The 24,253-nt window shown below is 42.6% G+C and overlaps 2 protein-coding genes across 2 annotated transcripts in view; both read right to left on the bottom strand.

The window, feature by feature from the left end:
• The window catches only part of dyrk1b (dual-specificity tyrosine-(Y)-phosphorylation regulated kinase 1B), a 69,647-nt gene extending 64,861 nt beyond the window's left edge, over positions 1–4,786 (bottom strand). The window contains exon 1 of the mRNA XM_071897922.2: positions 4,104–4,786. The gene's annotated coding sequence lies outside the window, so the exon portion shown is untranslated. The remainder of the gene's footprint in view (positions 1–4,103) is intronic.
• An 880-nt stretch (positions 4,787–5,666) lies between these two features.
• On the bottom strand, positions 5,667–16,836 carry fbl (fibrillarin). The gene is made up of 9 exons (XM_078287341.1): positions 16,737–16,836; positions 13,211–13,330; positions 12,873–13,019; positions 12,318–12,412; positions 11,488–11,658; positions 11,212–11,344; positions 10,003–10,115; positions 7,804–7,949; positions 5,667–7,153 (listed from the first exon to the last, which is right to left on the bottom strand). The coding sequence occupies exons 1-9, from the start codon at positions 16,744–16,746 to the stop codon at positions 7,129–7,131; spliced, it is 960 nt and encodes a 319-aa protein (XP_078143467.1). The 5' UTR covers positions 16,747–16,836; the 3' UTR covers positions 5,667–7,128.
• Positions 16,837–24,253: the final 7,417 nt, after the last annotated feature.

The following is a 24,253-nucleotide window of genomic DNA, read 5'->3' as shown; positions in this document are numbered from 1 at the left end:
GCTGAACAGTCAGACAGCCAGACAGATAGCTAATGAATTTGACTGACAGCTGGTTAATCCACTCAGTCAAAACCTGTGGAGTTTGAGTGGGCGGGATGTAGCTAAGCCCATCAGGGCAGAGTTACTCCGAGCCACGCCCCTTTGATTACTGGCGTTCCTACATTATCCTGACAAAACACACACACACACAGTGCAGAGTATTGGGTGGTGCATATCAGTGCAGCCTGCATTACAGCAGGTGTCACAATTAACAGCTTCTCCCCAGAAACACTACAGACAGTTCCTAGTTCCTACCTGGGAGCAAAAAACAAGGAGGCAACAGTCTTGTAGGAGCAGGAAAAAAGGGAGAGGACAGTGTTGTGAAAAGCACCATTCTCTGTCAACTCCCGTTATCCTATCAGGATTCTGGTCCCATGCACTGTAGACCACAAGGTTGAAACACTCCTCACAGACCAGGCAAATTTTAAAAAGGATTTTTCTCGCAGCATAAACTTTATTTTGTAGACAACCTACCTTGCACTGACTACTACTAACCTGCTAGTCCACTGTGTCTTATTCTTTCTACCTTACACTGCAGGGACTTAGGAGGGTACATCAACAAAACTAGAAGCTGTTTATTGTTTTGTCTAAAGACACTTTGGCAGGACAGACACTTGGGGTCAGTCAGGATCAAACCTGGGACCTTCGGCTTACAGGACTGTCTTTCTAACCACAAAGCCACCAGTTGTGGACTACATAGCAACTGCTGACACTAGATAACTGAAGTCAGCATCCAGTATTCTTCTCCTAGACACCCAATCTGATCTATGATGCTAATAGTTCTCTTAAACTCTAAAAAAAACAGATTATCATGGTTACTGAGTTAAACGGTTAAAATCCATCCATAAACACTTTAACGTTATAAAACAGCAATGTACCTTGCATTTATGGGTCCATTTTGTGGTTTGGTGTATTTTTCTTAATCCCATGGATAACTGGCCAAATGTAGATGATGTGACGTCATATTGAGATATTTCCAGCACAACTACAATGGAGTTTGATGGTAGAATTTTTTTCAGCCATTTAAAACATAAAAAAATTAAAAAACGGCAGAGATACCAATTTCTCCACCGACAGTAGCCTCAGTGGACCAGAATGCAATGCAGCCACAAGACATGTTGGCCCACACCCCTCCCATATCTCCATCATTCCTTCCCTCCATCTATCATCTACCTACCATCATCATCACAGACTGATGATATATAACAGTGGAAGAAGGTATGAGGGGGAGTTTTCCTTTGGTGAAGACTTGTGATTTTGAATTTAGAGCGATGCAACATTAACACCAATATACCAAATGTGGTTTCGACTTGAACCATTTAATCACATGCACTACACTACAGTATGTGTCGGTGGGTTGTGCGTTAGGCTTGGGCCCCTCACTTGGTACAGGACACCTGCTACACACTCGCTAGTTTAACGCTGTGTGTGCAGATTAAATTCTACTTGGGTTCACCCAGCAAACTAGCAAGCCAGCCAGCCAGCCAGCCAGATGGCCTGTTAACTAACCAGTCAGTCAGGTGGCAGTCCAGTGAGTGTCTGCCAGTCATTCAATTGGTGAAGTGATTATCAGCCAGCCAGGCAGCAGTGTCTGTGCAAGTTAACAGCAGCATATTCACATGTGTAGTATATCTAATCAGAGATGCTGATGTGGAGCTGACAGTCATATGCACACAACTGCACTAAACCAGCTGATACACAGCAGCACCTCACCCATTCTTCCCTAGGTACCTGCCTACAACACCCCTCCCATCTACATCAACATCTCTCCATCATTCCTTCCCTCCGTCTATCACTCCATTACTTCAATTAACCATCCCTCCCTTATATACACTTCCCTCCTTGGCTCCATCAAATGCCCATCCCTCAGTCCTTCTTACAGCTGCACAGTGACATGTTTGGCCACTAGTTTAAGTTGGCGCTAGTGAGCAGAGCAGATAAATGGCCATTAAAAGTTGTCTATCACATTTTATTTTCAGCACAAGCATGCCAAAAGCACCAGTGTGATGTAGAACACAACTTTTACCAATGAAAAAGTGTATTGACACACCATCATACTTTTTACTGATTGCAATATCTTGAATTTCCCCAAGGGGAGTAATATAAATAAGGGGAAAGCAAACTTAATTCTACCTCAAAATACAACAACCTAGAGTGAGACGGGGGGACATTATATCTCAGAAAAACAATGTGATGTGTTGTGTTAAGCTGGATGTAAAAAAATGCAAAGACCATTGTAAAAATCGACTTTGCAAAGGTTTTATGGAGGTAAAAAAAACTGACTCAACTTGTAAATTAGGCAACAATAAACATGCCATCTATTTAGGTGAAAATGTGAATGCAAACAAACCCAAGACATTCCCTAGTGTAATTTTAATCATAAGTGAGGAGGGATTTTGAGAAAACTTTCTTATTACAGATATGACACTCCATCTTAAACCCAAAGAATTATTACATGTCAATGTAATTAAATGCTCAACAGGATATTGTAATTGCTTTATGTTATTCTCTACTCTCCCTATCCCTTTAGCTTCAAAAGGCCTTTTACATTTTTTTTTGCCACATTGTCATTCTAGTCTGCCTGGTTAAATATAGGTTAAATAAATGAATAAATAATGCTGAAGTCCTGTGTAGCTCAATGGAATTAGGTTAGGGGTCCATTTCCACTGGAACCACACAATAAGTATATCCTCACTGGGCTGTAAGGGACTTTGAATAGAAGCTTCAACCGAGGAAAATCTATCCTGTTTGTCCATCTCCAATCTTGCATTATGGCCTTTGGCCTCCAATGTCATCAAGTGGGCAAATGGCTTGACAACCTGGATGCTACTGGTGCAATATTACCAAGACTGAAGATGAGAGGACAAAGAATGAGAGGAAGGGAAGAGAGAGTGAAGGAGAACTGGGTGGGGAGAAAGGAGGTGAGGAGAGGGTCCATTTTGAAGATCACTTAAGTCTTTATTACCAGACGCAGCAGAGACCAACTGCACTGAGGAGGATGAGGAGTGGACACACACAACCTTCTGATGAACCTTATTCAAACTAGAGAAATGTGGGCAACAAATTCAGACCGACAGAGGGAGAGAGAGACAGAGACAGAGAGAGAGACAGAGAGAGGGGGGCTGTAAAACCATCATGCCTCCAGCTGTGTAGCAGTAATGGGTCCTTCATAGTCCTGTTCCTTGCCTGGTAGCAGCCATCCCCAGGTAGCTGAGTGCCTGTCTCTCCCTCCTCCAGGGCAGGGTTGGGGCTGGGGCTGATGCGGTAGCTAAGCTAGCGTTAGCTGCCATAGCAGATGAAATGCTGCGGATCTACAGAGGGAGACAGGGAGGGGACGTGGCCGCTATGATACCTAAAGCCAATGCCATACACCCGCCACATAAGGATGCAGTACACTTAACAGAGGCTAGCTACCAATCTCCATCATCCAGCCATCTATCCATTCATCTATCCCTCCATCAGTCTTGGTCCGCCTGCATCCTCTCCCATTCTGTTTGGTGTCGTGTTAAGGCAGGTCGTGATGCTGCTGCTGAAACCTGCCTAGCTACCCACACTGATCGCCTCAATCATGACTTATGACCACCCCAATACTTAATTAGCACGCTATATGGCTAACTATTACAAACGACTCGGTCACACTGTAAGATGGGAGGACAGGTAGGGAGGATAGACTGGTAGGACATTGTGGGATGCTAAAACGGGGCAGTATACTCCATCATTATAATGCCGTCTCAGCCACTAGCGCCACGACAGACCGTCCGAATGTGTTCAACATCATCTATCCATCGATCAGCACTAACCCATTTATTTCCTCCGGATCTGGCTCCTGCCCCATGGCTAACTGACCAGCAGTGGCTGAGGAATGGGGATGAGTGGCCGGGTTCTAAGGCAGTGACAGGGGCGGAGGAGAAGGAAGTGAAGGGGAGGGATAGGCTAGCTAGCACCGTGGCCACCGATTCATCACGAAACCTCTCACATACATATTAGCAACGAACAGCAAGGCGCCATCAGCCCCATATTCATACCGGAATAAAGCAGCCAAAACCCGACCGGCTGGTTCTTACCTCAGGCGGCGTGTTGAACCAAGTTCCCCGAAGCAGCCATGTTCGGAAACCCTCTCTCTCCCTCCTTCCACACGAACCGAGCCCCCCTCCCCGGGTCAGTCGTCCCTCTTCTGAAGCAGAAATCCCAACACCGAGTTGTAGAGTCGTTTTAACTGTGATAAAATCCCAATCGGGTTGGTTTTCCAGTAAAAGTAGGTTATTCTCCGAAGCTCAGACAGCGGGTTGTGGACGGGGGCTGATCCCCGGCGCAGTGCGCCCTAGCCGCGGCTTAGGGCAGGATGGCAGCCCGCCACCTGAACCATGGGCACCCTGAAACTCCGTCTTCTTTTCCTTCTATTCGGTGATTTTCTAAATCAAGCTTTCTTGACCAGTCTTGACCAAGAGCGAACCTTACGGCTACAGCTGGGGCCAGCTGGGTTAGCTAGCTCGTCAGTTTTGTTGTAGGATTTTTAAGGGCGAGAAGCTAACATTAGCTAGCTGCTAGCTAGCACGCTAGCTGACTAATAAACCGCTGCCATTGTCATTTGTAGGAAAACAGTCCGCCCACTGCAGGCTGCTGGGCGGTCAACGGCTAGCCGAGGGGCCGTTGGGCAATATAAACAGACGCTATGGAAAACAAAATGTATTTTTCAGAGGCACCGCTAAAGCTAGCGCTGTGTTGGTCAGCCCCTCTGTGCCGTTAATCTCGGTCAGAGGAAGGAGAGGGGCTGCACGGAGAGCGCGCTCCCGACAACAGGCAAGCACGGCCCCGCGCGCGCGCTCCAGAGATATTTCCCCACAAAATGGCGGCCCAAACAAACCCCACCGCAGCACCTCAAACGAATAACTTACTGTAACTAGGACAGTCATTTAAAGAAAGCATGCGGTTCAGATACAGCTCAGTTGGATTTGACCTATCGAAAAAACAACCCAAAGTACATTTTACATGTCATGATCCTCGGGGCTTTATTGGACATCTGTGTACGAGTCTCTCCCAAAACAGGAACGGAGATGCTACATTGAAGCATGCTGACACTGCATTGCTTCTGTTAACCGGTCTCTGTAATCTGACAGAAACCTGTCTGCTTTCCTCAGTATGTGGCTATATTTAACTAATTTTTTTCATTTTGCTTACGAGACAACATTTTGTTTGTCTGACATCTTTTTCCCCATATACTACTAGAGGAGCAGCTCCACTAAATGGCTTTTGATGACATCTTAAGCTAGTCTTGGTTCTCCAGATGCCTGCCTGGGAGAGCTGGTCATGGTCTCAAATGAACCTGCCTTCAGTAAAGGTGCTGGTCCTGCACTAGTGATGCAGCGCCCCCTCTGGGCCAGCCAGTGAATGAACAGCAGGAGGAAATTTCTTAATTTCTGGAAAATCTAATGGGAGGACCATCAGCTCTTTGAGAAACTTAATTCTCATCCTGAGTTGTACATTTTGTGAGGGCTGGTCAAAAAAGACATGTTTTAGTAAACTATTTGAGGGTGGGTTTCCCCTTTGATTTCTTTGGTAGCCATGATAGGCCATTGCAGCTTTGTTGATAGCTGCAATGGCCTATCAACAAAAAAACAACACAGAAAGCAGTTTAAAACACTTTATTTTAAAAAAAAGAAAGAAAAAAAAACCTTCAGTTAAGTCAAAGCATACATAACTTCTTTTAAAGATAACTTGTTTTAAATTATCTAAAACCATTTTGCTTTAGACTTAATGACAACACAAATAGTTGCGGTATGAAATCAAATTACAATGTCACAGAGTGAAAAAGTCACCATCTATAGTAGTCTGTACACACTCATACAGGGTTCAGAGTTTACCACTTGCCCACCAAACCAGATAGTGGACTAGGATCAGCATCAGGGGTTCTTAAACTACAAACCAGGTCTTGTGCCTACTTCTAGTCTCAGCATGAACTTGTACAAGTATATACAACATACTAGCAATAGTATGTTTTAACAAGCATAGGTACCGGGGGGGGGTTAATGATTTTAGATTAAAAATAAAAAATAAAAAAAAACTGCTGCCATATCAGGTCTGGATGGATAACAACTCAGGAGATATTACTATGAATATGGAATTCACTATGAATTCTGATAGAAACTATTCTCAGACCAGCACCAAGATGAAGGCTGTAATTAGGACAACGGAAATAGGGGAGGGAGGAAATGGGATCTCGTGAAATTAAAGGGGTGCTGCACCCAATAAATGACATTCAGCGAAGTCCCTTTCTGCATCATGACCACAGAGTAGCAGCTCCAGTCAGAATGACAACCACCTCACAACAGCCCAGGTGAGTATTTCAAGAAGCATAATTACACTGTTGTCCCACTAAACTATGAAAAAAATAGGCTAACTTTAAGTGTTGCTCAATGAGAAAATCAATCGGTATATTTACAAGAAACCCACGAAGGCCAATATCAAAGCTGAATCAAAATCCAGGACTACGCCAAATTCTTTCACCAGATAAAGCTTTCTGAATAAATGGTGTATCCTGCTTCTTGAAATACTCCTCAGGGTAGCAGAGTAACTTGCCCACAGGACACGGTGGCTAATGAATTCTAAAACTGGCCACTTTTGTTACCTTAAGATGGGGACACACTACACGACTAAACACTGGACATCTCACACTTTTTTAAAATCTTATTGATGTAGAGTTGTAGAGGAAGACACTTGACGACCAGGTGGATTTGGGAATAACTTCTCCAAATCAAACATATTTGAAAAAATGGTGATGGTCCGACTCGATGTGAACCCTCACAGTCTTCAAAGTCGTGTATTACGTCCCTAGCAATAGAAAAGACCCTCCAAGCAGTTGGTTGGTCAATTGGTTAACTGTCACAGGGTCTCAAAAAAAACAAACAGACAAACCCCAGCCAAATTTTACCCACATTTGGCTGATGTTGGTTTCCCCATCCTGCAACAGTCTACAGACAGGTTGGTGGAGGTGGAGAGCGGAGCAATAGGTAACACTGGCAGTAGCGAGAAGGGGGTATGGTGGTCGAGTATGGTGGTGGTCGTCAGTTGTCCTGAGCTTTCTTCCAGGCCTCATTTCTTCTGTTTGGGAGGAGGTCTGAGGGGAAGAGAGAGAGAAAGTGTCAACACATCGCCTATGCCGAGACGACGGTCCAACTTCTAGATCCCAGTCCTGGAGCTCTGGAGCAGGACCACGACCATTAAAAGCTGTTTTCATTCACTCCAACTACAGTATGTATTCCGCTTCCTCCTTAAAGTGTTTGCGGGCTGTGCCATTTTGTCCATCTCAATGCCCTCCCAGACAAATTTTTCACGTCTGGGAAAAAAAGATAGTGTGACGAAGGTATCCCAACGGTATTGTATCCGCTGATTAAATTCTACTGGTCGCTTTTTTTCAGCGTCAGTCAGACACAGGGCATCGGAGCTCGGTCGGTGATGCAGCCTCATCGTTCCAGCAGTCGCACAATATGACAGTGGAACAGCTTCGATTTGTACAGTCAGGCTTTGTACTGACAGGCTGATAATCAAGGTTTTACTTTTCTCCAATCACACAGTCTGCAAACAACTTTACAGCAACATAAAACACCGCTTAATTTATAAGAATGCATTTGTGAGGGGTGTGTACAAAAGGAGCTGAAGCTATGAATTGTTCATCCAATACCACTAAAAATATCCAAATCAAAGCAGAGTCTATAGCTCACAGTACCATCAGGGGGACACGTGTGGAGCGGTTTTGTGTTAATCTACCTGTAGATGCCCACCACTACAGCGTGGTCTCTCTCATAGGGCTCCAGTGTGAGCTGCTCCTGTGGCTTCATGTTTTCAGAACTCATCTTCTTCACTTCGGAGGCGAACACCGCTTCTGGAGCCGCCGTGGAGTCTATACAGTTGGCCTAGAGAGAAAGACAGACCATAAGACATGGCACACTAAACGTTAAGTTGAAACTAGTTAGACTCTAAAGCTTTGTCTTTGTTTAGCTGCACCATGGAGGTTTATTTTAACTAGTTGTGAAAAGGGACAACCAATACATTATCACAGACAGTGACATTTTCACCTTCTGTGGCCAATAATGTGCAAGCCAAAATCAGTTTCTCCTGTCCCAATTCAAGGCAGCCTACATTGGTATTAGGTGACTTGCACAATACAGAGAGAAAAAGAGGATAAACCTATAGCAGATTTAATATATAAAAAACAAGACAAATCTATATATATATACACACACACACACACACACACACACCTAGATGCAACTAAGACAGACAACAACATTAGGTGGTTTAACCGTTAACTTCAACAGGGTCAAAGCTAGGTAGTTGGGCCTAATGCAATTGACTGAATAATGACTTGAAGTAGATTTAAAGTGACAATCTGTGAGATTCTTTTTGTTTAGTTTTGTCTCCCATCTTTGGTGCCAAGCGCTCATTTCTGTGCCATTTTCCGGTGACATGGTACATGATAGAGACATGCCATTTGGCAAAATGATTGGTGGTGACTTGTTACTCAATAAAGATGACCCTGATAAGCCAGATGGTGGCATAATCAATTAAATACACTCATACATAGCAGGCCATAACTCCCACAATGCAAGTCAGATTGAATGGATATGTGTACCGAGTTTGGTGTCAATTTTTACTTTTGACCAAACTTTCCAGAAACAACACGGCATTCAGTGTTTTGATATCTTACATGGTTTGGCTGATGTTTGTCAATGAAGTTGCAAAATTGCTGTGTGTCCATCCTTCATAAAACTTGGTACATATGTTGAGTACAAGGACAGCAAAATGGCAAGCAAAGTATTTGAATTTTGACCAATAGGCGGTGCCACAAATGTCAATAATGTGTATCTATCTGTTCAGTCAAATTTCATTAAATGGTACACGATAGAGCCATGCCATTGCAAAATGATTATTGGTAGTGACCTGTCACTCAAAATGGTCTTCAAGCATATGATAGACATTTTAAAGTATGGAGGTTAGGCAACCACAATTGTAAATAATGAGAAATTAGTGATTAAACTAACCCTCAGTTAGCTGTTACATTACGGTTAGATGTTTTGCGCCTTTAGTTTAAGGCCTAATCTATAATGGCAGTATGGTACTTCTGGCTGAAATTTTTCCATCTCATCGATTATACCCAAAATGTAGATGCTCGAATAAATTCCAGATTTTATCTTTAACCTTGAAGATGTATGATCTACTTTCTACTAGGACTGAAGTACGGTTAAACCAGTATTAATAAGCAGAAAATGACCGTTTACAGATACGGAGATATTGCCATATATTCCAGTTCTAAAAAGGAGACAATTGTTATTCTGCCACAGCCACTTATGGTTATCTTCACACTAGACCCCTGAGAAAAAGCAATTCATACAAAATCAAGTTTATGTAGGTATGAAGTTGACGTGCGTCTTGAAAAAGCTATGACGGTTTTATGTTAAAGTAATCAGTTTTAGTGGTCAAATGTAGGGTTGGGCGGGTGTAAAAAAAAATGTAAAACTGAATTTAGGCTTACACCAGTTCAATACTGACTTTGGCCACCTGGTGGCAGACACAAGCTGCTCCTGAGAAACAGTGGTTTGTTTTAAATGAATAGAACACAGTAGCCGTCCATCTTCAGACTCACTGAAGAAAACATATTGGCAAATTGATCATTTTCCTCCACAATTGCTACCTACATCCGATATGGGTCAGGCCTCGATTCCAATGTCATAACTTTTATTCATGAAGACATGTCAACACAGACCACCTTTGTAAAATCCCATGTCATCTTTGTCTCAGCTGTTTGGATTACATTTCTAGCAGACATAACTTTTATGACTTGGCTTGTATCATCTGTTTGGACCTGGTTATGTTCCAAGTTTAACAACAAGAAAAAGAATACATTTTTACTTCATAAGGTGTCTAAGGGTGGAGGATAACTTCCTGGTGTGGTGGTCATCACTGTACCTTGATTGAGATGACGAAGTGCCCTCCATTCTTCAGGAAGTTGTGAGCATTTAAAGCAACAATCCTTGTCTGGTCAGGCTGGGCAACATCAGCAAAGATGACATCCACCATTCCTAGAGAGACACAGTCCATTACTGTCTGAACACACACCACTGTATTGGACCACCTGTGTATTGACATATGAATATAGCTAGTGAGACAACTAGTTGGTGAACATTGGGGTGTCTATTGCAGTCACACTCCATACTCTAAACACAACATGTCTTGTGGCTGCACTGCATTCTGGTCTATTGAGGCTACTGGAGAAACTGGTCTCTCTGCCTCTTCGACGATGGATTTCTCCCTGTATGATTGTTAAATGTCGGTGTAGCTCAAGAAAGAAGCCCTTGCTCTTTGATTCTAAGGGACTGACACCAAAACCCGATTTTCCACTATCAAACTCCATTGTAGCAATGGTGGATAACTGGCCAAATGTAGACTTCACGCCAAGATATTTCCAAAAGGGAATAAGAAAAATACAAACAAAATGAAATGGGCCAAGAAATGCAAAGCACATCACCAGTTTCCTTTAAACTCTTTGGTAAATTTAGCATTAATCAGTAGCATTTTCATCTGTGTGTTTAGCTTTCTTTTAGGTTGCTCTGTTGCATGCTAATAATTTAGCACAGTATGAGCTAGCTTGGCATCATCAATCTGCATGACAGTGGTTTCCACCTACAGGGAGACTGCAGGCTTCAGCAAGTCAAAGACTAAATATAATCCAATGAACTGGTGATAACCAATCTTTATTTATTTAATGTCAATATGAATTGTTTTCATTCTCAGAAAAGTGTATTTAAAACCGGTAACCATGTATGACATTAAATTGTCTTGGACATAGACAATGGGAAAATTTTAAGGAAAGCCAAATATACTTGACTTCCCCTGAAGTGGTTCACATTAGATTTTTTAATCTTACAATTAACCAGAAGCTTGTGATTTACCAGATTTAAAATGACCATGCTAGAGCAGGGGAAACTTAAAAGATAACTTGTATAATTATTGAATTTTACCAATGTTAAAGCATTCTTTCACATTATTTTATGGTTTCAATGTAATTTTGTGATACCATGGTCTCATGTTGAGAATCCAGTGATAGCTAGTGACAGCACTACTTGTCATCTGCCGACCACCATGCAGTTTTTCCTGATGTGGTTAGTTGCTACCTACCGACCAGCATGCGGTATTTGTGTGGGTGACGGGCATCTTCGATGATGGGAATGATGTTGGTTCGTTTCTTTGCCACGTTGAGAAGGTCACGGCCTGACCGGTGGGAAAACTCCACAGCATAGACCAGCCCATCCTGTCCACATGTGAAAGACACAGGGTTACATTTCAGATTTTATCTTTTCACTTTAATTAGTCAGCTCCAACAAACATCAGTTCAAAATGTGTCTTATCGGCTGGTTGTAGGCATAACTTAATGGAAATGACTGTTGTACTGACCGGTCCAACAATGTCTGAAACGTGGGACACTGTGGTCCCAGAGGCGGCTCCCAGGTACATGACCTTTGCCCCTGGCTTAATATGGATCTGGTCTACACCTCCCAAGATGGCCGCCGCCAGCTTAGAACGGAACGGATTCCAGGCCCTGTATTCAATCTTAGTCTCTCCTTCCTGACAACCAAAAGAGAAAACAAACAGTGAATCTACACTTTGTTTCTATGGCACAAAATGCATGTAGTAACTCACCCGATATACACCAATTTAATAAACTCAACATATGTTAAGATGGGAAACAAATCATGAAGAAACATGTGTGGCAAATGCGGCAGTTAAGTCCAGGTGCTGGATTCAGTAGCATTACATCTAACAGTGGTGTGTTAGCTCTTTGCTCTAGCCAGAGCATGTGAGTGGTGAGAATTTCGGCGTCTACCGCTCCTCGCTCACGGAGCTGTCAGTTCTCTCCGCTCACGGCCGCTCCGCTCCGCGCTCAACACAGATTTCAGCCCACTCCGCTCCAATCGCTCACCGCTCCGTTCCAAAAAAGAAAAAAGCTGCGTTGTATTTTAATTATAGCTTAAACACTAGCCTGGCATCGCCAGACTAATTCTGCGCAGATGCATTTCTGGGTCGGACTCGGCCATGCTTCGACATGGTGTGAGCGGTACCGGAGCAAAATTGGAGCGGGGTGGAGCGGGAGATAAGGCGCCGCTCCAGCTTTTTTAAAAATCCGCTCACCGCTCCACCCAAAATCTTCTCACTCCCGCTCCCCGCTCCGATGCTCTGGCTCTAGCACTGTACCACCACCATGCTGTTGTCAACTAGAATCTCACCTCCACATTGATCCTCTTCTCTCCATAGACAGACTCTCCCACCACCATGTTCTTGGTCACCAGGGCATCCTCCTTCCCTCTGCAGATGAACACTCCTGAGGAGACATACACACAGAACATGTGTCGGTGCCTTGTGGGTTCCACATTTCTGTTTCTGATACATTGTTGGGGATAATAAACCCAAGCAGTTTCAAAAAGCCAAATTTAAGATCTTTTTAAAAATTCTATCTGAAACTGGATTTAAGAACCGTTTAAAAAATAATGGTTTTCAAATGTCAACCAGCCTATTCTAATTTCATATCTGATTGAAATTATGTAAGTTGTGAAACTATACGGGCAGAATATGAAAAAGGACAGCAAGAAATGACTTAAGGGGCAAGTCCAACTACGTTTAGTAAAGCAGATGTGATGCATATCGTACTACTAACCCTGTTCAGGATTAATCTAAGAGTGGACATGCAGTGCAAAGAAATCAGGTGAAAAACACAAGACCTAATAACTAGACTTAAAATACACAAAACAACAAACATGAACAGCTCTAATAATGATACTAACCTTCGTGTCTGTGGGGCTCCACCAACACCTTCCTCCCTGCTCCGAAGCCCCCCCTGCCCCCTCGCCCTCCTCTGCCCCTCGGGGTACCCCTTCCACCCCCCCGCCCTCTGAATCCACCCTCCGGGGACCTGAACCCTCCACCACCACCTGAAAGACACAGACAAAAGGTTGATTTTTACTGGATTTAAAAGCTTATGTTAAGTTTCATGGCCCTGTGATCGAGCCAAACCATGTGAAACGCACCTTTAAAAAAAAAAAGGAGGTGAATCAATGTGGTGACAAAACTAGAAATTGTTCGGCCGTGATATGATAACGTCATCTGATCCCTCTGTTCTCACCTCTTCCTCCTCTGAATCCTCCTCTTCCTCCCCGGTCACCAAATCCTCCCCGGTCACCAAATCCTCCTCTCCCCCCGCGAAACCCTCCTCTTCCACCTCGGTCCCCACGAGGACTGAACCCTGCAGCAGAAACACAGAAAGAAGAGGAAAGAAGTTAGACCTTACATACTACAATCAGCGCTGGATTTGTTAATATTTAACAATAGTGGGAGGCAGCTTTCTTGTTTTCCTACACTTAATTATTGAAAAAAAGATGCATTTCATTTGTCTTAAAATGGGGATTCCTCCCATTCCCTTCAAATGACACCAGACATATTCAATGAAATCGTACTCAACAATTCCAGTACAGACTAAAAGCAAACCAATATTTTCTACAATGAACTGATCTACCCAATACACACCACTATATCTATGGTAGGAAATAACTCATTTTCATCCAAACAATAACACAGTGGTTCATGGCATATTTTATCAATTAGCCGACAGTCTAAATGACTAATTTACAATAAATTTAAAAATTTTTCTTTAATGTTCATATGAGATAAATTATAGCCAAAGTCCATTTCAGCATATTAAAGACTTGAGAGTCCAGAGCCCAAATAAGATACTGTCTTCCGTGTATAGGACTGGGAGTCATTTGAAAAATGTTGGTACCTTCACCAAAACAAGACTCCAATACCTAGGCCTACATTGATTAAGCTCATTATGTAATGCAATAGCCTACATTTTTGACCATCATAGAAAATATGCCATTTGAACTGTGAAATTGAGTGTGAAATTTGTGCTCTTTTATTCGTTTTCACAATATTAGAACAAGCTCTCAAGAACAAAGTATTTCTATTTGTTTAAAATGCAGTTCTTACCTAGCGAGCTAATCAGCAATCATTTTAGGTCTTAGTATAGGTATGGTGATTGGATGAAAGACTAACCATTAAAGTCGAGATGAAACGGCATTTCGAGAGTATCTAACTTCTGTATCGTGACGTATTTCCGAGTGAAACAGGAAAGACAGGCGGGACATAACGTTGGGAGGAATTTGATTTGAACGTTGAAAAGTGGGTGTGTCATAACACCCGAAGACACACCGAAGTACCATGCTGTTGCTAGCTAGCTAACTAATGAATCTTAGCCTCTTAGCTCTGTGCGCTAAAAGTTGAAGATTGATTGATGGGTGGATGTCATGATATTATTGGTTGAAATTAGTTACGGGCATGCTTACGTAAGCACACGGCATATTTTGTTTTACAGGAAGAAAACATGATTGAATTTTGATATAAGAATACAATGAAATTGATTTTTGGTATTTTTTTTGGCATATATTGTTAAATAGGTGCACAGTATGACCGGGGATGTGATCTAAAAGGGTTAAAAAGGCATTTTTCATGTCATCTCGTCTTTAAGATTAACTATTAAAGTACCAAACTTTGGAAGCAAATGTTTTAATACATTTCTGTACTCACGGGTAGTACCGACGTGGTTCGGTCAGTGCACTCAGCCCTATCTGGGTATCACTACACACGTTTACATTCCACTGACTCAAAGCAGGCGCTTCACAGTTTGCTCTGCTGCATTATGCCTGCTCAGCTCTGTACATTAAACAAAGCACCATGTTACTGTTTCTGCTGAGAGCTTCTCCATAGTTTGGACACTCTGGGTTGGAGTTTATGGAGTTATCCATAAATTCAAAGCTTCTGCATACTTGTCGATTCCAAGTTTCACATTTATTGTGACAAAAAAAGATAAGCGTTCGGTCAGAGACGTTCTTCTCACCTTCCCAAGAAACTGGGACACTTACAGTTCCATGACCAATTTAACCCAGAGTTTGACCCAGTGTTAAATCTCGGTAAGCTTTATAACTGCAGTGGTTAATGTATGCTACCAGAGCATAGCTGTATAGTAGAGTGGATCTACTCTTCTTAATGTGGTTATCCTGATTATAGAACTGTAGTAACTTAAACTACAAGAAAGGCTGATGCTGCACACCCAGCTAGGTGCTGTGGAATTGGACAGCATCTGGACCTGTCTGAGCATTTGTTCACCTACAAACAAGTAGAGTGAGTCCTCTTCCTGTTTTGGTTGAGGCCCCTCCTTTGTGCCCAAAGCCAATGCTACAGATTTTGCAGGGAATTGTACCCCGGGACAAATAGAATAAACAAATAGAAAGCAACAAAGAGAATAAACCAATTTTCACAACGATGGTCTCTTTTTTTTTTTACGGCCAATATACGGTGCAATCAAAAATAATTTGAGAGTGAATATTGGGGTAATTATTCTATAGTGGTTTTAAACAAAAGTTGATGTTTTATTGGAAAAGGAGCTGCTTGGTTGATTACATTAATTCTGATATTAACAAAAAGTCTGAGTAATGGAACATTTGCAGCCAAGAAAGGCCACATTAACAGCATCTTTGAGTTTAGCATGACTTCCTCTTCATACGAGCAAGGTCACACCAAACTCCATTAAAAACGTAATGATGCCTTGTTTATCTGCGAAAATATACGCCTTGCAGAACATGACGGTCTTCAGGTAAGTTAAGCACACAATATAATCGATACAATTTATTTCAATTTCAACTGTTCGCTAACGCTCTCCACAGTATGCTTTGGCGGAAGACGATTGCTGGAAAAACAGGCAACCCAATCATAAAAGTTGGCAATTTTTTTAATAGAGCTGATTGGGGGATCACTTGTATGGCTAATTTTACCAGAAGACGCCATGGATTCATGATCTACTTCTACTACGTTGGAGCTCAGCCGATAACCATCCCTGGCCACATGAAATCACCACATTTTTAAATGGATTTTGGCATGACTTTTTATTTGAGAAAGAAGCAGCACATATCGGGGCTAAAAGTAGCATTAGCCTACTTTTGCCAAAGGCGTTAACAGTAGCTAACGTTAACCCATATCGTGCTTGATGCCGCACTGAGCTGTAACATTAATTTATTCTTGGAAAACCGCTAGCTAACTTAGCAAAATAGCTAACCTTAACATTCCAATAGTAGCCTCGTGACACAAACCAGAATTATTGAGGCTAATAACGCATTAAGACTTGTCCCGTGAACATGTTAAAACAAATACTTGTTTCATATGAAATATTAATCCATAGACCTCTGATAATGTTGGTGGGAAACAAGTCTGGATAGGTTAGCCATTCAATAGGACAGCTCAACACGTGTCTACCGACATGTGGGCTGAAGTGAGAGCTAGTTTAAACTTAAACTGGAAAGCCAGGTCAAGGCTAACTAGCACATTGGCTAACACGCTGCTTCCACTTTAGTATTACATTTCAATTTTATATCTTAAATATCGCCCATGTGCAGTCGGGGAGGTAGATTTGACACCTGACAGCAGTTTTTAAATCGAATTTAGCTTGAAAACACGTTTGCTGTTAGCAGCATGGCGGAGCAGGCCGGGTAGACAATATCAACACGTCTGAACTTAAAAAAATATACGATAGACAAAGTAAATACGCAGTCCACATTAAAATAGCATCACAAGTGAGTTACAGAGGTAGTATGTGTTACCTGGTCTCATATTAGCTGCTGAACACTATTTACGTTGTTGTTTCTGGAAGCTATCGCTGCTCTTCTCTCTCCTCTTCTCGCGCTGCTCTCTGACTGCACGCAAGCATGTACGCACGCCCTGCAGCTACCCACGTGGCTTTACAGACCTTCCCACAATGCACTTCGGCGCCTACATGTTGAAGAACTGATGCTGCATTCAGGTCCCATGGTAAAGAAAAATGTCTGATCAACACGGTGCGTTCACATTGTGGTTTTATAAAAAGCCACCGGCCAGCATCACAACAGCAAAGTGTCTTCTCCTTGCCATGGCGATTTTGATAAATAAGAGGTTCGATGCATTTAGAAGCTGATCTACAAACAGCAAAGATGCCACCCTAATATCAACAAACTGTAGGCCTACACTCTCCAGACCTTGGCTGCGCCTTGAAATCCTGTCCTTGAATATCACGAACAGGAGAGGGGACAAGGTTTTGTCAGAGTTTGACACCCACCTTGAAAAAAGCTTGACTTCATATCCAGAATACAAACACAGCTCTCACTCTGAGTGTACATGGATTGAATGGATTGTACCCCATCCTCTCACACAAGGGCGTAGGTTTGATTTTGACATTGGTAGGGACACAAATGGGGGAGGTCCGGAGGGGATGTAACCCCCACTGGAAGCTGAGGCATTTTACATTTATGATAGACTTCTGACCGCCATTTCATGTCATCTAGATCAGTGATTCTCAACCTTTTTCATATCGAGGACCCCTAGTTTAGTCCACATTAGAGCCATGGACCCCCATTTGATGAGATTTTGTCTCTCGGACCCAAATCTGAGAATACTTTTATTGTTAGATATGATTTTGATCCAGAATCCCATGACTGTCTGTATTGTAGGTAGAGAGATAACAGTGAAACTAAGATCAAAACAGTCATTCTTCTACATTCTGTAATTGTGTTAACTATTTGTAAATTAAATAATGCTGAAGTTTAACAATTCATCAATTTGCTGGGGACCCCCTGGAACCCCCTCAAGGACCGCTGGTGGTCCCCGGACCCCACGTTGAGAACCACTGATCTAGATAGTTATGGTAGCCAATACACTCATTAACAGACACACAGACACAGGGGTGTAGCACATTAATGAATCCTTTACTCAAATTTGCCAGCTGAATGGGACTTTGAAGAGCACATTTTGTTTTAAGGCAGGTACTGTAGTACTGTTGCCTATTCAAACCAACGATCTGTATTTACATTTAAAATAATAATAATAATAATAATAATAATAATAATAATAATAATAATAAGATATTGTAAACTATATCCAAACCCTAGATACAAACAGCTGAGTCAAACACATGCCTACGCCTGTCATTAACAGAGATGAACTGTTGTATTTGTTTTACATCAGTGTTGTCCAGTGTGGCAACAGCAGCTTGTTCAGTCTCACTTGTGACATGTAGGCTGCTTACGGTCGTCACTTGTCACAGACGCACGCGACACGGTACTTAAATAAACTAACTTTAATGGCTAAACACAACTGTAACTAATATAAAATAGGATGGAGTCTTCACTCGCATGCTCGCCGGTAGGCGGAGCTTTGGCTCTTCTTGCCCACAGCATTTCATACGTTAGCAAGAAATGGCAATGCCAATCAGCGATTTTTTGGGGGGTTAGGGAGGCGGTGTCACGCCAATTTTTATCCGGGTGACGCAATGACATTCTAAAACAGCTGTTATTATACTAAAGTTTTGTTACAGCGTCCGTTGCTATGCCGACACGGGACACCGATGCACTACACCAATGCAGCGGGACTCGTAGTAGAGAACGCGATCTGTTAACATTGACTAGACACTGACGGACAAAACAACGTTTATTGTCAATCAAAATAATTGCTAGGGACATTTGAGAGTCGCTTGATATTGGTAGGGACACGTCCCTACCGTCCCTACCCAATTCTACGCCCTTGCTCTCACAGGACCTCCCACAGGATACGTTCATAGGCCTTTTCCATATCCACAAAACACATGAGCCATCTTCCATGACCCCTAAATTATTTGTGAGAGGGTAAAAAGCTGGTCCTCTGTTCTGCAACCAGGATGAAATCTGCATTGGTCCTGAATCTGAGGCTCAACCACTGGCCAGAGTCTCCTTTTCGGCACTTTTGGCAGTGGCTTTCCCAGGAAAACTGAGCAGTGAGATCTCTTGATGGTTGTAACACACCCTCCAGTCCCCTTTTTTAAATATGGGGAGCACCACCCCAGTCAACCAGTCCAAAGGCACTGTTCCTGTAATCCATATGAAGACACGTGTTGGCAACAACACCCAAACAATATCCTCTCAAAAACCTCTTTGCACCCCTAAACACAACATTTGTTAGTCATTTTGCTCCAGAGTAGATTTACACTAGTTTCAAGTTAGCAGTCCAAAAGAACCCGGAGGTGCTTGATGCGTACTAGTTTACATTACATGAATATTACATTTAATTTTGACCAAGAAGTGAGACTGCATCCTTGCATCCTGACTAGTTATGTCCCAACTTTTTTAAAGGGTTTATGTATAATTTATGGTCCAATGCAGGCCTCTATCGTTCAGCGTTGTCATTACAATACTCTGCCCTCCGTAGAGCAAGACCATCATCAGCATGGTGGGCAGGTTGGACAGTTTCACAATCAACAACGATGAACGTTCTATCATGTTTTACAGAGTTAGCGCATAATTTTTTGTTTAATGGACGCTTGCCGTGATTAGGATACTGACATTACCACGAATCCTGTTGTCTGTGGATTTTTGGAACATATCAAAGGTAACTCACTATTTTGTGTGTGAAGTAACACCACTTCCCCAGCGCATAAATGGGCCGGTCTGTTAAAATTCAAGCTATTTGGAGGATTATATACATGCAGAATTTACCAGAACACCCTACGATTAGTAATGAAGTCTCAAATTATTTTTCCCGATGTGTGTTTTTGCCAATAATTAAAAGAATATTCTACTTCGTTTTAACATGGGGGTTATTTGGCATCTGTACGCCATGAACCAGAATATAAACTACTCACCAAGATCAGATGCAGCTAGACGAGTTTGAATGAGGCCACGAACATAGCCTGAAAACTTACATTTAACAAGTTTGTGAACAGATTCAACAACATATCCCGCTTTTAAGACAATAAAGCAGTAATTGGTCGGTCGTCATTTTGCATTTCTATTCTTGGTTTACACTAAAATTAGTATTTAAAAATAAAAGTAGATCCGGTCTCCCAAATAGGTACTATCTCTCCTAAATGGTATCCCTCCTCGATGTTCTCTTCTATCAATAAAAATGCAATTTGGCGAAATTATGTTCTAAAACGTTGGACCCACAGTTAATTGAAAATCACAGTAGTGGGATCTGTTGTTGAATCTGTTCACCAACGTGTTAAATGTCAGTTTTCAGGCTATTTTCGTGGCTTCATTCAAATGAATGGGAAGTAAAAATCTGAACGCTACAAACTCGTCCAGCTGCATTCGATCTTGGTGAGTTTATATTCTGGTTTTCATGGCGGTCAAGAGCTGAATAACCCCCATGTTAAAACTAAGTGGAATATTGCTTTAAGGCAAAAACAAATTGCCAGATTTTTGAACGGCCCTTGGCATGGTAGGAGGGCCTTCAAACAACAAAAACACACAGCCTCAGCCCGCTCCTGTGTTTTTGAATGTAGAAATCTCCACAGCACGTACGCTGTGGCTGTTCACTTGGTTTCACTCACTACCATTCGGGAACCTCTGCTGATATTTACTAGTCATATTATGCTTCAGTAAAGCAAATATACCGTAAATCCTCTAATATTGGCCCGGGCCTTTATTTACCTCAACTGCAGAGGGTACCAGGCCTTTATTGGAAGCAGGCTTATATTAGAGACAGGCCTTTATTTCTAATTCCCTTTGTTTGATAAGTATATTTGCTCATATTTTAGTACGAAGCCTCCTTGTTTTCTGATCTGCTTCTGTTGGGGTACGTTAGGTAGACGTTTTTTTGTTACTACAATGCATTACGGTAATTACGGTAATCGACGACGGCATGCTCCAGAGACTTCCGCTGGCCGAGCACTTGTACGTTACTACAAACTACAGTTACAAACAGGCACCAGGAGTTTACCGGTATCCACCGTTGTTTGCATGTAAGCTGAAGCTAACTGAAGCTAACTGAACCTAACAATAGAATCTATACAGTTATATCATATCGCCGTTTATTTCGATGCATATGCGCGAGCTCAGTCCACCTGACAGGCCTCTGTTCTGTCGGCGGAAAGAGAGACACAGACAAGCATGGAGGTTTCGGCGTGCCCCCGGAGTTTCCCGGGGGCACGATTCCGGCCAGTGCCGATAGCTGGGCGCCAATGTGTTCCCGGTGATCCGGCCGAGATTTCGGCAGGGGTCCGGGGCTTGGATCAGGAGGATCAATGCGGGCCGTGGGCGCGGTGGAGAGGACAGTGGCGGAGAGAGGAGACGGACAAGGTCCAGCCATATACTAGGTTTTGACCTAGTCTTGTTTCCTTTGTTTTTTTCCCGGCCTGTATTTGAGGCCGGCCTTTATTTGTTCGTGTCGACCACGCCCCCAGTCATTATCGGAGACCCGGCTTTTAATTGACTACAGGCCACTATTAGAGGATTTACGGTATTACACATTTAACCTTTAAGTAATTGTGCTCCAAAATTAGAAAATCAGAGTGTGGCTTTAAGAGCTGTCATTATCACACATAGCCTAATTCCTCTAATGGATTAAAAAGTTTTTTTTTTAAAGCAAAATTATATATTTTTATGAATGTACATAGCTGTGTCTGCTAGCCATGTGCATTTTTACTTTTTTTTTATACTCAAAATTATTATTATTATTTTTGCATTTTTGTCATTATTTGATATTCACAGCGGAGAGATACAGGAAAGATGGTAGAGAGAGAGGGATGGCATGTGACAAAAGGTCCCAGACTAGATTCAAACCCAGGATGTTGCAGTTACATGGAAGGCGCCTTTACCAAATGTACCACCAGGAAGCCCCAAAATGAACTAATCAATGTTTCAGTAGTGACGTGATGGATATGGTAGTGGAACATGCTTTGATTTCTTTCAAGAAAATGAAAATAATGAAACTAGATGGCACTCAGTAGAGCACATACCTCCGCCAACACCATGCAATTGTCAGTATGCCAGTTCCACATGTCATATTTTCCCCAAAAGGTCCATGCCCTATAGCTAGCTTGTTTCACATCAGGAGATGCACACATTTTCATGACTGGACCTGAAATGGGACATGAGATCTGCCTGTTGTAAATTCTTGCCACTTTTAAGCATTTTAGCTGATTATTGCAACACCACATGGCCAATCAGCTCTATATCTGTTCAGTGTCCATTAGGACTGCCCTTTACTATACCAAATTTTGGAAAATTTAGCAGGACAGTTATGTCTAAACTGGAAATGGGCTCTCCAGTGCTGCCATGTTGTTTCATTAGACCAATAATGGAGGGTTTGCCTCTTCTTCTGTCAGCTGATAGGGACACAAAGTTTGATGGTGTTACGTGAATCCGTTCGTACAATATACACCTTTTTGTGAGAAGCCACGGCCACCACCACGCCCCCCTTTTGCCAATTAGTATGTTAATCAATTCTTCCATGCCCCATGACCAAGCTTTCCACAAAGTTGGAATTGGTCGCAATTCGCGTTCAGTGGGCCATCACCGGTAATTTTCAATTAGAGGTGAGTGGGGAGACGCGGAGGAGCGGGTGGATTGACAAGTGGAGCGGGACGCGGGCTACATATACAGTATATATGCGGTGTCTTGTTAACTCTCCTGTTATCTTCAAATTTACTAACATCTTTTATCAGCAATTTAAACCTCCAGAAAATGATTATAATTAAAATTGTCACCCAAGTTTATGTGTCAGGTACTTTATGTTTCTTTGTTGACTACCTAAATAGCCCTTTAAATAAAACATAACACCCCCCCCATATGGAAAAATATGCAAATCACCATAAAATCTCACTGATTGACCTAAAATTGGAAAGAAACACCTATAAAAAGTAAATTTGAGCATAGTGTCAGGGATTGTTCTATGCTACTGTAAATGCTATGTATGCGGATATGTATGTGTGAGATAGTAAAAAACAAAGTTACGTAGTCACCAAAATGACTTTGACAGAATACGAACAGACAGAATATGAACAGCATATTATTTTTCCTACAGGCCACCAGAAGGTACAGTCCAGCCTTTTGTCTGCACTACTGTGCACATGATGTGCAGAGAGTGTGTGCGTGCTCCTTACAGACGTATTTCTTGCATTTCACACTCTTGGAGTCATTTCTGTTGGGACAGACCTGGCACCTGCCATGTTTCCTGCCTGCAGTTTGAACCACTGGAGAAGTTGGGGTGTGTGTCTCCGTTTGGATGTCCTTCACAACAGTTGCAGCAGCTGGTGATGCTCTTGGAAAGCACTGTCTTCTCTCGATATGAGGTTTCACCAGCGCATAACCCAGCTGCTCCAGGAAAATCCTCCTTCGACTCAGTTTTCCGCTGTCCCAGTCCTTGTTTATTTCGCTCCATATTACAAAGGCATTGTAGGCGCTCACATCAATGATGTTGAAGAAAATGACAAGGGGCCAACGGGCAGTCATGCGTTGGCAGCTGTATGTGGCTGTGACATTGTCCAGGTTATCAACCCCTCCCTTTGTCTCGTTGTAGTCCAAGACCATTTGTGGTTTTCTGTCTTCTCTGGTGCTCAGGACAGCATCTTTGTGCATGGTGCTCATCAGCAGGACATTTTTCCCTTTCTTGGGGCAATAGGAGACGACAGTGGCTCTGTCAGTGAAGGCAAACATTGATGATGTTACCTTCCTGTAAGTAATGTTATGACCATTCAGTCCTTCAGCCATGTCTAGTACCACCCACATGCCCTGATTTTTTTCAGGTGCTTCCCCAGGGGATTTACCAGTATACACCTGCATATTCCAGGCATAGCTGGTGATAGCATGATACTGTGGCGGACTCTATAGACATTATTCACCATAATCTGTGGTTTGGGTATGTTTAACACACACAGTTATATTGTGTGCTTCTCAGGGTTAAGGAGACACGGTCCCTTTAAGAAAGTCTGGTTGTCTGAGTCTGACGTCAGCTCAACGTATGTTGTGTTTTTGAGCGCGAGGTAAATTGTCTTGCTCTGTGGTTAAAATAAATGACACACGAGTTGGTGTAGTCAACCAGAGAAGTTGTCCGTCTCAACTTTCCTGCCACTTCTACACTGGTGCAAATGCAAATGCAACCAGACATTCATCCACAGTCACGTGGGGGCCTGGATTGTAAAGAAAGGGTAATCGCTGAACCCACTTGTCCCATACATCCCGTATTGCTGCGAGTTTGTCATGCTTTCGTCGGCCCTGCCTTGTTTCTCTGTCATCAAAGCGTATGACACGGGAGAAAACATGGAATGTCTTTAGAGACATGGTGGCTGGAAATATTGCCCTTCCAGTGTCAGCATTCCAACGGCTTGCTGTTG

The sequence above is a fragment of the Centroberyx gerrardi genome, chromosome 12 (genome assembly GCF_048128805.1).
Source record: "Centroberyx gerrardi isolate f3 chromosome 12, fCenGer3.hap1.cur.20231027, whole genome shotgun sequence".
Lineage (NCBI taxonomy): Eukaryota > Metazoa > Chordata > Actinopteri > Beryciformes > Berycidae > Centroberyx > Centroberyx gerrardi.
This window is presented reverse-complemented; position numbering and strand designations above follow the sequence as displayed.

Coding starts and splice junctions, on each gene's coding strand:
- fbl (XM_078287341.1), bottom strand. Junction 10,116..11,211: donor CAAATACCGCATGCTGGTCG/GTAGGTAGCAAC, acceptor GTGTCTCTCTAG/GAATGGTGGATGTCATCTTT. Junction 7,950..10,002: donor ACTTCGTCATCTCAATCAAG/GTACAGTGATGA, acceptor CTTTCTCTCTAG/GCCAACTGTATAGACTCCAC.